The 13057-nt window shown below is 40.6% G+C and overlaps 1 protein-coding gene across 1 annotated transcript in view; it reads right to left on the bottom strand.

Annotated features, from left to right (window-relative positions):
- Nucleotides 1-13057, bottom strand: part of syngap1b (synaptic Ras GTPase activating protein 1b) — a 145299-nt gene that overhangs the window by 98965 nt on the left and 33277 nt on the right. Inside the window, exon 3 of the mRNA XM_038710671.1 lies at nucleotides 9992-10347. Coding sequence (XP_038566599.1) covers nucleotides 9992-10347 — 356 coding nt within the window. The remainder of the gene's footprint in view (nucleotides 1-9991; nucleotides 10348-13057) is intronic.

Genomic DNA, 13057 nt, shown 5'->3' with positions numbered 1-13057 from the left:
TGTTTCACCATGTTGCCTAACCCTAGTGAGAATATCCCTCATATCAGTGTGACATTATTAGACCAAAAAAGACAACCAGCTTCAATATAAATTCAAATCTTCTTAGTTCACCCTAAATTCATTTTAAATCCAAATCTTGTCAGTGCACAATGCTTTTCTCTAAACCTCTTTTAATTCTCCGTGCCAGATAAATGTAGGAAACAGCAGCGGAGAATGGCCGAGCACTCTGTTCTACTAAAAGAATATGCTTTAGTGCCAACGAGTAACAGTAAACCTGAATTAACCTAACAGTCTATGAACTCGTCATTGATCAGGATTTCAAATAAAGCCACAGTTGCATACTGTAGCATTAATGCGACCATGTTGCTTTATAGTGTTTCTAAATATACGTAATGAGCAAAGTGGTTTCATAATGACTGACTGTGATTGACTTCATGAAAAAGGAATCAGGAGGGAAGTATGGAGGAGTAGCCAACTCAGACCTCAGGTAATCTCACTGAATGGTTCTGCAGTTATTGAAGGAATAGCAGGGTTAAAGGGATGCTTCTCTCTGTCCAGATTTTCAGCTGTTGCCATGGAATCCAGAGGAGACAAATGGGCTGTGTTTACTTTCATCTACAGTATGAGTTGTGAGATGGTTACAAAATACATTGTTTGGTAATCTGAGGCACATGTTTGTGTCTTTTCCATACCGATCAACATCTTCAACTTATACTGGAGTAAAAATAACAAGGTGCAAGCAGCTATTTCATAACATGAGCTATACGTACAGTATTAGTCTTGATAAGTCATTAATCTTAAAAAGTTAAATTCTTGACAAAACATCTATATGTCAACACTTCCAAAGTACAAGGAGCTGGTGATTTTCTTTAATCACATCTAATTGAACAAGAACAAGCCCACTCACTCTCTCCCCTACTGCTGCCCTTCCCATTGCAATTCATCACTGACAGCTTGACTCGTGGAAAGAAACCATGACCCAGAATACCTTTCTACCCCACCCTGACACATCAGCCCACCTTTAAGCATCCCACTTCTGCTTCCAGTGGGGGGAGGCGCGCACCTGGAGGCTATTTTTACCCTGCGTGTGACAGGATTTGATTGGTCAGATGTCGCAGGTTCTGCAGCTGGAGACGTGACATAACACTGGCTGCCATGAGTGGGCACAGGGAGCTGGCAGGCCTGCACTAAGCATCCACAGAGAGGCAGCATTAGGCTAGCACACTGACATTTAACCACATCAGATGGTGTACTTATGCCTCACACAAAGATTTAAAGGAACAGCATATACCACTACTAAAATAAACTACTGTAGAAAGGCCTGGTATGGTAAGTCCATTACACCCTCACAATACAGAACAAACCACAGGGGTCTCATTTATAAAACTGTGCGTACAAACATCACTAAAAGTGTACATGCGGCCAAAAGCCAAAAATGGCGTACGCCAAAAAATATTCAGACTTATGCACACTTGTAAGCAGGTTCCCTTTATCAATCACAATCAACTTGAAATGAGGCGCATGTGCGGGAGATCCATGTCCGACCCTTCAAACACCCATAGTTGCCTATAAATGGTCAGTGAAACGCCCCTCATTAATATTAATACGTAGCGACTGCATGAAGAAAAGGAGGCAAATTCTGATGGAAAAGCTTAATTAACTCAGTGTGACACTGATGTTCCTTTTGGTGAAGCTGAAGCAGGTTGTTTGGTGGGTACAAAACGCACTTTCACGCAGCGCTTGTGCACTGGAGGAAAGGGGGCACCGGAGCTCCACCCCTTTATAACTGATCTGCAGGAACGTGCATCCCTCCTGAGTAGTGACGTCACTGACTGGAGGGGGACACACAGACGGGATAACCCAGATACTAATTTGGATTTCCCCATTTGAAAAGAGATTAAACCAAATGCATTCCGCTTGTGTTTAAACATTTAGCCCATTTAGGCTACACAAACAGTCCACTCACCTAATGGGGCTGCTGATGAGTTAAAAGAAATATGACTTGCTTTTTGTGACACACACTGAAAGATTTCTTTAATAAAATAGTGTTATATTGTCTGTAACGCCAAACAGCGCATCACATCCACACGCTGGCACATAGCGTTAGCCTTGAAAAGGCAACAAACATCTGATAACAATAGGCAATATGAAACTATACACTCGCATTCAATTTAATTTGTCCTCCTGTTCACCTTATTTATGAGAATAAATTGTACTGCATGCAAGTATTAATTAATATGATTCCGAATTAAACTGTACAAAATATGTGTGGTGTTCTTTTGCAGAAACATAATCTCCGTTTGTGTTTATTATCCTAAATCTGGATCTTTTTGTGTGCTGCAAATGATCTTAAATTATGTGTGTTTTTTACGCACTTCAGGGAAAGTCAGTCAAAGGGGTGTTTGTTTATTCAGAAAGGCTTTAAGCCTACAATACTCAGAGGTAGGCCTAATATTTAGATATATTTTACACAGAAGTAGGCCTATTCATTTCAAACAGTTTCATCCTTCTGCCATGTGAGTCACCGTTTCTCATTTCTCCTCTTTATGTGCATACGCATGGTTCAGAGTTTACTTAGGGGACGCACATTTTCCCGTCAAGTTTTTTTTTTTATAGATCACAACCTTTGCTTGTTAAGTGGCGTACGCACGTTTCCAGCCCTGTTTTGTACGTACAACACTTGATCAAATAATAGTACCATGAATAAATCAAATGCAAGTTGTAAGTATATCTGTGGTTGGACATGTTAGAGCACTGTTGGTGCAGCACCCAATTTCACCTAATTAGAATTGTAAATTGTATGCCTGATGATTTTAGCATCCATGACGACTTTTGCAATGAGCAGAGTTGAAATTTATTTCTGATAAAAATTTTGACAATCAGAAAATTTAAAATGAACATGCTTGTCAAACTTCTCTGCCACATTGTGCCACGAGACAGAAGCCAGTCCTGGCATGAGAGAAACAAGTAGATAATCGGCTGGTGGAGTTGGACGAGGAAGGCAGGGAGGGAGAGATGGTAATAGAGGAAGGGAGAGAGAGGGAGGGAAGGAAGGGAGTGCCATTGATCTGAAGAGGGAGGAGGCTGTTTTTGTTCAGCTTGGCAGGTTGAGTTGAGCGATGCTGCAGGCTGGCTTTCCCATATGTCGCTACTGCTTCCTCAGGCCCAGCTGTGAGGAGCAGGGTAATATGGTGGGACACCGTGTATGTGTGTGTGTGTGTGTGTCAAAAAGAGAGAAAGTACATGTCTATGTGAGAAAGAAAGAAAAATGAGAGAGTGTGTATGTGTGTGCAAGACTGCAAGAAATAGTGTGTAATGGGCGAAAACGGTGCAATCCATTATTTCTTAACGGGGCAGTAATCAACACTGCTGGCTGTCTAAATATGGCTCAAACACACACACACACACAGGCTATAACAAAAAACTGGCCATGCACCTGTGCAAATAAAGAACTACATTTCACCTCAGCATGGCCACACATACACACACACATAGTCCCATGCATCATGATTCATGATAGGTGGTTGAGCTGGCCAAAAGCACAATTTGTCCTTCAGACCGTCAGTAATGTTCTTTCATGGACAGATGTTCCTCCTCCTCCTGACCTCAGGCACTGGCTACAGTGTTAAAAAAACACAGCGATCCTACACACAGAATTACACACACAGTGAGAAGGCAAACAGAGCTGACATTTTGACTGTTTTTGGCCTTTCACACACAGAACCAATAGATGATAATTTGCTATTATTTGAAGTTTGAAAAAAAACATGGAGATAACAATTTTCAATTCTTATTGTGATATACTGAACAGTAGATGTAAGAGGGAAAAGTGTGGACGTTGGCTATGGTACAGTAAAAATCTAACTTTGTGTTCCTTTGTAATTGACTTTAACTTTTTATATGAATCTAGCAGACGTTTAAAAGGTTTATTCAACACACACACACACACACACACACGTTGAGCTGAAAATGCTGAAAACAGAATTAAAGGCAGATAACATGAAAACAGCAAAATAAGCAGGGAAGTCACACTACATTGAAACTGTGACCTGTGCCCTTACAGGTGCCTCTAGGCAGTAGGCTAGTACTCGTTGCCTCCACTGGTTGAGTTGGTTAAGGTTACGGTTAGGCTGGGATAAGGGGCAGGGACAAGGTTATCCAATAAGATGCACAGTAGGGGGCAGGACTTGAAGCAAAGCTCGTGTCCGTCAAGTTGTCAAAAATCTGGTGGGGAAAAGAATTACGCTATCTCTGTGCACTGCTGATGGATGTGTTCATGGATTTTATTACGCATCCATGGTACTGCTGCCATTACCGAGTTAGAGGTCCTATTAGTTGACCCTCTTGCCCGGGCGACTACCCAGTGGGTATAGCTGCCGGGGATTATCAAACACGTGTGATGACTAGTCGACTACTGGCTTGAACTAATGACTACTAGTTGACTAGGAGTTGGTTTAGTATGTGTACTTTTAGATGCTAAGTGCATAAGAAAAATTCAAACCACCCGTAAGTGTCTTCATCCCACAGAGACAGACCTGACCAAGTACAATTCTTCTTAATAAATTGATAAATGGCAGAGGATTGCTTTTAAGGTCATTGAGATCTGGCAGTCGCTCCTGGTAAGTTGGCAGCAGACAAATTAGGCCTATAGTTTTCCTCTTTCTTTAGGTGCCTCCAAGGTATTGAAGAAAAAAACCCTGTACACTTTCCACAGGGATAGGCGAATTAATCAAAACGCTGAAATAAAAGCCATTTAAACCCGTGTATGTACAGGATGACCTTTTGAAAAATGTTTTATTTCTGAGTGAGTGACAATTTTAATTCAAATGGCATGTAATAATTACTCAAATACCAAGAGTTTTTTGTTAACATCGCCTCGGGGGTTCAGGTCAGCTATCTTACTAAAACAATCAACCTTTCTCTTCTCTTCTGAGAGTCACTACCCACCTACATTTATTACATAATTAATCCCTCCAACTCCCACACGACAGCCACCTGAATGTGTTCTCCTGGGTCATAAGCAAACATACTATCCACCTCTTCATGCACTGTGACAACAGTAGCTACAGGCTAAAGCCACCATGGTGCTGTGGCTTGTTTGCAGACCAGCTCATGCACTAATGCATTCAGAATCAATATCATAGCGGCAAATGGGACCACCAACATGAAAAAGGAACGTAAAGCTTTAAGCAAAGACGAAAATGTACTCAACAATCCTATTTATTTTAACTTGCTTAAAGTACTACATTTACTTCTCAATGTTCCCCAGCTCCTTTTAAGATTTGTAGGCTAAACAAGGCTTTGGCCCCCATCGGTTTTTCTTGCATAACACTGGCACAGCCCAGACACATGACTCGGGGGACAGGGCACTGGTGCGTGGCAGTGGTATATCAAACTCTGTCACCTCAGATTAATGTGAGCTGAGGAGGAGGACAGGATGGCAGGCCGCCATCACTGCCAGCCCTCTCACTCCCCCTACAGGGCAGGAAGAAGCAGGGCAGCCTGTAAAGAGCCTGTGAGGATTAGGATTTGGGAGTGAAGGAATACTCACGGATCACGAATATTAAAAAAGTCAAAGAAAAGGCAGAACCCGAAAACATATTAGTTATTCTACTCACTGCCTGCATAGATTTTTCCAACCCAGATTTGGTCCAGCTAGTGAGGAGGTCTGTAAATAGCCTGCTTTATTAACAAATTCCACATTCTTTATTAACAAACGCCTGTATGTGGACATTGCTTTATTAACAAATTCCACATTCCTAAAGTACTGCAAATGTCTTTAAATGTATTTGACGTTAAAATAAGTGAACTATGATCCAATTATTACATTGCATATGACAGTTTCATGTGAAACTATTTGTTTCGTCCGACCAAGAGAAGAGAGAGAAAAGGAGTAGATTCACACAACTGAGAAGCTGAAGCAAGTTAATGTTTGCTTTGATTTATGCCATTAATCAATTACCAAAACAGTTACATATTATACATTTTCTGTGTTAAGTAGAAAAATAACACGCAATCAAATGTATGATCCCTTCATAAATGAGTACCTTTTTGAAATGTTAAGTTTCTGTTGCGACTACATCACAGTATTGTTGATTCAACTCTTATGGTACTTTTTGGGTTGTTGGACTTGTGTTTTGGGTTGCTGGATCCATTTGTGCCACAACAATATTTTTCTTCAAATCCTAATATATGACCACACAGACACTAAAGTAGACGAAAAGACACACAACTAACACTACACAACATTTTCTGCTGCTTCAGGCCCCATGTGTGCTTGTTTTCTAAGTAGCACATTTCCATTTTTTGCTTTGACTGCATTGGAAAGAATTTCCAATCAATCACATACAGAAGTTCAAGGGAGATAGCATATAAGTCACATTCACTTGTGTATACTGAATAAAATATCACAAAAAAAATAGTGAAATAGTAAAAGAGGGCACTGTAATTATAGGCGGCATGTTTTGCCTGGTCATTTTTAATTTCACAGCCGTTCTTTGAACTTGCCTTGGATACATTGTCAAAACACGCCACTCAGACAACACATCTTGTCAGCACATCTATTATTCTTGGCAACTGAAATGAGCCAGGGGTGTTGACCTGTCAATGAGGGTGTAATCCCATTCTAGCCTATGGTGTGCTTGGACGTGATGGAAGTGTGTGCACTCCATCACTAGGAAACAGTTCAATGAACCAAACACACCAAGAGTCAAGACAGGCGCACGATTAAAACAAATTTCCATAGTGACACATTTCATTAACAAAACAGAAGTCTTGTTTCCCAAAGCAGCACCTCAAGCTCTCCGGTAGGACGTCTCTCCTGCGTTGTTCTGATGGCCGTCATTCATAAAACGAACAAAAAACAACAACAGAGTGGCAAGTGAATGGAGCTGTGAGGAGGACAGAGACAGGTGGCCTTTGGGAGAGCCAGAGACTCCTGCCAGTCACCCCAGAGAGAGAGAGAGAGAGAGAGAGGGAGAGAAGGATGGAGGGAGGAGTGGAAGAGAGTGAGAGAGTGGATGAGGTGAAAGGGTAAGGGTATAAGAGAAACTGTAAAGGAGAGATAGAGGGAAGGGTAAGAACGATGGAGACGGAGGAAGAGAGAGGAAGAGAGAGGTGTATTAGCAATGAATATGGAGCGAGATAGGCAGAGTAAGAGATTGAGCAGGGTAGCATGGGAGAGAGAAGGGATGGAACAACCAACGGATTAGATAAAAAGAGGAGAGATAGGAGGCAACAGAGAGACAGAGCAGGAGAACCAGTAAGAGTGATGATCGATGGAGGGCATTAAAACCAGGACTGAGCCTGGAGGAGGCAGAGATACAAGAGAAAGCAGGGGATTGGACCGGTGATGCTGAGCTCAGATGCCAAGCATATGCGCAAACAGAAAATCAGAGAGGTGAAAGGTTTGTATTTAACATCGGTTGATATCAAAATGTGCAGGAAGCAGCAAGACCGGTGAGGAAAAACAGCAAGGTCCTCCACCGATACTGCATATCTCCGCTGTGAAAACGTACAGTATGATTGCTTTTTTGCCGAGCCACTGAAGCCATCTAAAACAAATGGAAATGTGTGTGTGTGTGTGTGTGTGTGTGTGTGTGTGTGTGTGTGTGTGTGTGTGTGTGTGTGTGTGTGTGTGTGTGTGTGTGTTAAAGAGACAAGAAGAGAGAGAAACCCGCGTCTGCATGAGATGAGTGACAGGCATGAATATTTAACGCATTTCGGCGTAGCTGAGGTGACGGCTATCAGCACGTCAGTGCCTGCCTCTAATCCATTCACAGCTGCTGCCTTATTGGCACAATTAGACAGGGATATGGCTCTGATTATTTGAACTGGGCTCTCCATTCATATCCTTCCAGAGCAGTACACGTCCCTTGTCGGGATCACGGTGCACAACAAGTTGAAACACTATTGGCAGCCATGCACACACACTACAATAAAGTCTCCACTGGTTTCCTCAGTGCAGGGCTTAAATCAAACACCATACACAAATGCATACAGTATAGTAAGTAACAGTGAGGACAATAAACTACAGTAAAAGTAAGCGGCTACCCCATTGTACTTCTTGTAAAGTGCTGATGTTTAGGACTTTAAAGCTTCAGTTTAGTGTATATATGGTCTAATAACAGACCTGGTTAGTTTGGGGAAGTGACTTATGGACTTAGAGCAGTCTTGGCTTAAACTAATGTGTGTATCTTTTGTGTGTAGAAGTTACACAGAAGATGTAGAAAACTTGACGAACACTACCCTCTCCTGGCCTACAAAGCAAGATGAGATTTAACTCACAAATAGCAGCAGGTTCAGTGATGCACAGTGTTTGGTACATTAATACACAATCTTAGGAACAAATACAGTCAAGTTAATCAACACCAACATACTACTATGCCCATTTCAAGTTATCTGAAAATCAACTTCCTCAAAAATTATATTCTGCAAGTTTAATATCAGAAGATCGCAGTTTCACTGTGAAGCTCCTCAGCTGTGAATGTGTTAAAACAGCTGACAAACAGAACTCCTGCTAAATCTGACGAAAAATTACTGCTTTCATTTAAAACGTTTTCAATTACATATACAGTATGTCTGACTTAAACTGGCACTTCAGTGTTCTATCCAATAAGTTAGCAAGCAGTAATGTTTTAATTAATAACTAATTAACAACTACTAAGACGTGGGTCACACAGGTTCTGGTTGACAATGCCAATGAAGTCAAAGTCAAGCCAGTGTTCTGAATTTCCACTGTTACATCATTTCAGAATAAGTCTGGTGTTATTCTATGCTTTTCTAATTGTCAACAAATTCCATGAAAAGACCAAAACCACCAATGCCTCAGTCTGTCTTGCAATAGTCCGACTTGCTGAAACTCAGCACCAAGCTTATAGGTACCTACTGAAGACATAAATCGCGCACATAGGTGGTAAAAAAGGCTTCGTAATTTCTTAAAAGATGAGTAAATAATGCATTGTTTTCAGCTAAAGATTAATACACATTGGGTCTAGTAAGCATTTTGGGGACTAGGATGTATGCGAGAATGATTTTTTTTACTACAGTGCCCATGTTGGTAATGAAGTAGCATGTCCCCTAGTGCAACAGCGTGGTTCATTTACCGGTATGTATTTTTAATATCTTTTGGACAACAATGGTGGTCCATTGCACAGAGGAATAAGATATTTCAGGCTTAACAGATAATACAGGTAATAGCTGTTAGTATGCTCAATTCATTGTTGGCTTTGGTCTTTTCAAGGGATATGTTAATAATAAGACAACTAAAGAATAATAACATATATGAATTTTGCATTTATAAGTTTGTATTACCTTTATATAGGGTGTTTTTATTCCTAAAGCTGGACAGATACAGTGTGTCTTTATTTATCACATTTTAACATGTCTTTCTCAATGTCAATGTCACATTGCCTCTCCCTCCGGCCACATTCCCAAATCCTCAAACCGTTTCATTGCCATTCTCTTCCTGTCCACCTGATAGCACCTTTTATACATGAAATGCTATGACACTGTAACACATGACATTGCTTTTACTTCAAGCAAGGCATATTGCAAAGAGAGTTAACCCTCCTGTAATGTGTGATGTGAATGTACCAGAATTCAATAAATTTAGTGGCATGTGTACATATGTACTGCATGAAAAGGGTATGCTATGTATATTTAATACATGCATTGCATCATGAAAGAAGGAAATATTGCTTATATATTAAATATATATATAAAATTTCCATTGACACATTTATAATATAATGGTTGTTTAACCTTTTCCAGATAATCTCAGACAGAAGGATTTACCAGCTCACAACTGGTGAGTGGTAGGTCCACTCAAAACTCAGTATAAAAAGTTGTTTTTATTTCTCAAGTGATAAATGTCCCTTTGAAGTTTTGTGATTATCTAATACTAATGCGCCATTGTTTTCAATCTGTTCCAACCAAATTGTGCAAAACCAATATCAATATCAGTGTATTCCTGGCGTGTGAAGTACAATACCTCCTCCTGGTCCAACATGTAGAGCTGATTTCTGGAGCTCACACAAAGACCGGGGTTCCAGTGGTCGTTGGGTGGACGATCGTGTGAGGGGCACTCGTAGATGGGCCGCTCATGCGAGGGGCGGTTGAAGGAGGGACGGTCAAAGGAGGGACGGTCGAAGGAGGGGCGGTCGAAGGAGGGACGGTCGAAAGAGGGACGGTCGAAGGAGGGGCGGTTGAAGTTGGGACGGTCGAAGGAGGGACGGTCGAAGGAGGGACGTTCGGGAACGGGACGGTCGTAGGAGGGAGTGTGGAAGGAGTGGACGTGGGTGCGATGATGGTGATGATGATAGGAGGGGGGGACGGCACACCTTGCATCTGGACAGGAGAGAAGGAGAAGAGACGGGGGGGGGAAGAGGAGAGAGGGAGGAAAGAGAAGGTCAGTTAGGATCAACGGTAGGAGGGCTGTGATGCTGTGACACATGTCTATTCTCATAACATCAGTGTCAGGTGTCATTAGAGTGTGTTTAATAGGCCTGCCAGAAAGAGGTCATCAGACATTTGTTATAATGAGAGTATGCAGGACAATGCTAGCAACAGTACGTTGTAACATTGTTATCCAAAGGCAAGAACATAAACACAATGACATGACATAAGAGACCTTAAATACTACAGCATTAAATAAATGAATGAACATTGACACAGCATAGTAGAAAATGTTGAGAAATATGCTTATTCGCTTTATTGCCAAGATTTGAGAAGGCCGATACCACTCTCAAATCTGTCCATCAAATATGAACCTACAGGAGACAGGAAACGGTTAGCTTAGCTTAGCCTGGAAACCTAGGGAAACAGCTAGCCTGGCTAAAGGTAGTAGCTATTGTCTAGCACATAACACCCTTAAAACCACAACTTGTTTTTACATTTCATTTGTGTTTGCGTTTAGCAAACAAAACATACATTACGCTTTAGAGGTTTTAAACCTTCAGACAGAGCCAGGCTAGCTGTTTCCCCATCTCCCGTCTCTATGCTAAGCTAAGCTAACCATTTAAATGTAAGTGTGGCATTGAACATTTCGTTTAACTTAATTGAACTTCTCCTTTAAAAAACGTAAACTCACAATAAAAGAGTGAAACAATAACACAAATGGGTCCTGCATCCACAAAATGTTTTTCCACACACATATAGTAAAATGAGAATAGCTTAATGCTCAAAAATATTAAATATCTAAACAGATATTTATCAAGAGCTCAAAAACTCACTGCAACCCATGAAAGAGCCAAAACAACAGTTGGAGCCCTTTGAGTCAAAAGCCTGAGAAACTGGACGTGAGTCATGAACACGAGTTGGACTTATAGCAATGCTCTAGTCCTACTCAAAACGATTTTACTTTTTTCTCACCCACACCTACGAGGCTTAAAACACCTCAAACTAGTCACTTTTCATAATTTTCTTTAATTCTCTGCTCCAAAGGAAATGTCCTTGCTTTTCCCTTTTTCATTGCTTTCCTAACCTCAATCCCATTATCACAAACAGGACAAAAATACAATAAAAGAACAGGCAGTCTTGTGACTAAAATCCTCAGACAAACGTTAAGCGCCACTAGGCTGAGAAAAGCAAGTAGATGTTTGGAAACACTCCAAAATGAAATAAAAGAGCTTACAGCTGCTCCCATCACACAAATGCTTCACTCTTTGAGCTTCATTTGTAAGAAGAAGGCACTTGATAGTGACTCTACAAACACACCCTTTGGATTTGAAATCAAGTCTCTATCTGTTAGTTTTATAGTCACAGTTAAAAATGATAATTGTCTAATTGAAGAAGTCCTGAATCCGGCTCACCACCGAAATCTAATCATCTGTTCCTTCGCCTGCGGCTGTTCTGTCCACCAAATTTAACATAAAGCTGTTCCAAAGTTCCTGAGATATCCTGCTGACAGACAGACGGAGAAACTAAACTATAATCTCCTCGGTGGGGGTACAAATTATCTTTGACGTTATCCCTGATTCTAAGGATCATTCAAGAAGATGTGGAGAGAGGAACATTTTTTTAATTACATCTGAGGGCTCTGTGCCTCGAATAATTTAAGAAATTGATCACACAGTATTGGAGACATTAATAAGGATTTTTCTCAGGTAGCTGTTTTACTTCGTTGTAAGTGAAAAATGTGTGGCTAAGGACCTTTGGTAAATGAGGCACTTTGTCTTTTCTTTCGTCGCTGCTGTCTACGTTTTCAGGCCTTATTGCACTTTTAACTTGTTTTTTTAACTTAGGGAAATACACCATAGGCACAGAATACTACCGTGTCTATTCTGTGTTAGTATAATCTGTCCAAGCTCCTATCAGTGCTTTCCATACAATTTAATTTATTCTAACACTTTTCTACAGGTTACAATTCTATATAATATAGAATAAAAAACATTACACACAGATTTTTCCATTTTCATACTTCATAACTCTATCTATTTGTCTGTGAATCTAAATGACATCTCATGTTGCATCTACTGTTCCAATATTGACCTTAAATTTCCTCTTCTTCCTCTTCCTCTCTCCTTTTTGATTATTTATTGCTTTTACATGAAGCAAAAGGCAACAGCAGCATCTCTCACATGGTCCAGATTACACCACTGAGCATTTTATAGTTTTCAGCTACAAATTCAAAAGCAAACATCTTGAGGCAGTTCTCACACTTTATGCTGTCTGATGCTGGAATTTAAAGACTCTCCACTCTTAGAAACAGTCCAGTGGAACAAGAACGTCAAGATGCACTGTCTTCAAACATTGCCAACAGGCTGAAATCAATTGTACATATTTTAGAAATTGCTTGATATTCAAAATAAAAAGATGACAATATCTACCTATAAGGCAAATCACCACTCAGCCAGCATCAAGACAACATGCTTTGGTCCGGACAAGGAGATTTATGAACTAATTTGCACTGAAAACAAGTGAAATCATACCATGTGCTGACTTTTTATTTTAATTTTAAAAATAGGATGTGATTTCTAAAATAAATCCTTGGGTGAACAAGTTGAAAAAGACTTCTGTAGTGTGTGAATCAGTCAAAGTAACATTTCCCCAGTGGCTC

The sequence above is a fragment of the Micropterus salmoides genome, unplaced genomic scaffold, assembly GCF_014851395.1.
Source record: "Micropterus salmoides isolate LMB-PRFRI ecotype aquatic unplaced genomic scaffold, ASM1485139v1 Ms_hic_scaffold_11, whole genome shotgun sequence".
Lineage (NCBI taxonomy): Eukaryota > Metazoa > Chordata > Actinopteri > Centrarchiformes > Centrarchidae > Micropterus > Micropterus salmoides.
Note: the sequence above shows the minus strand (reverse complement) of the source record. Positions and strands in the feature narration are given on the sequence as shown.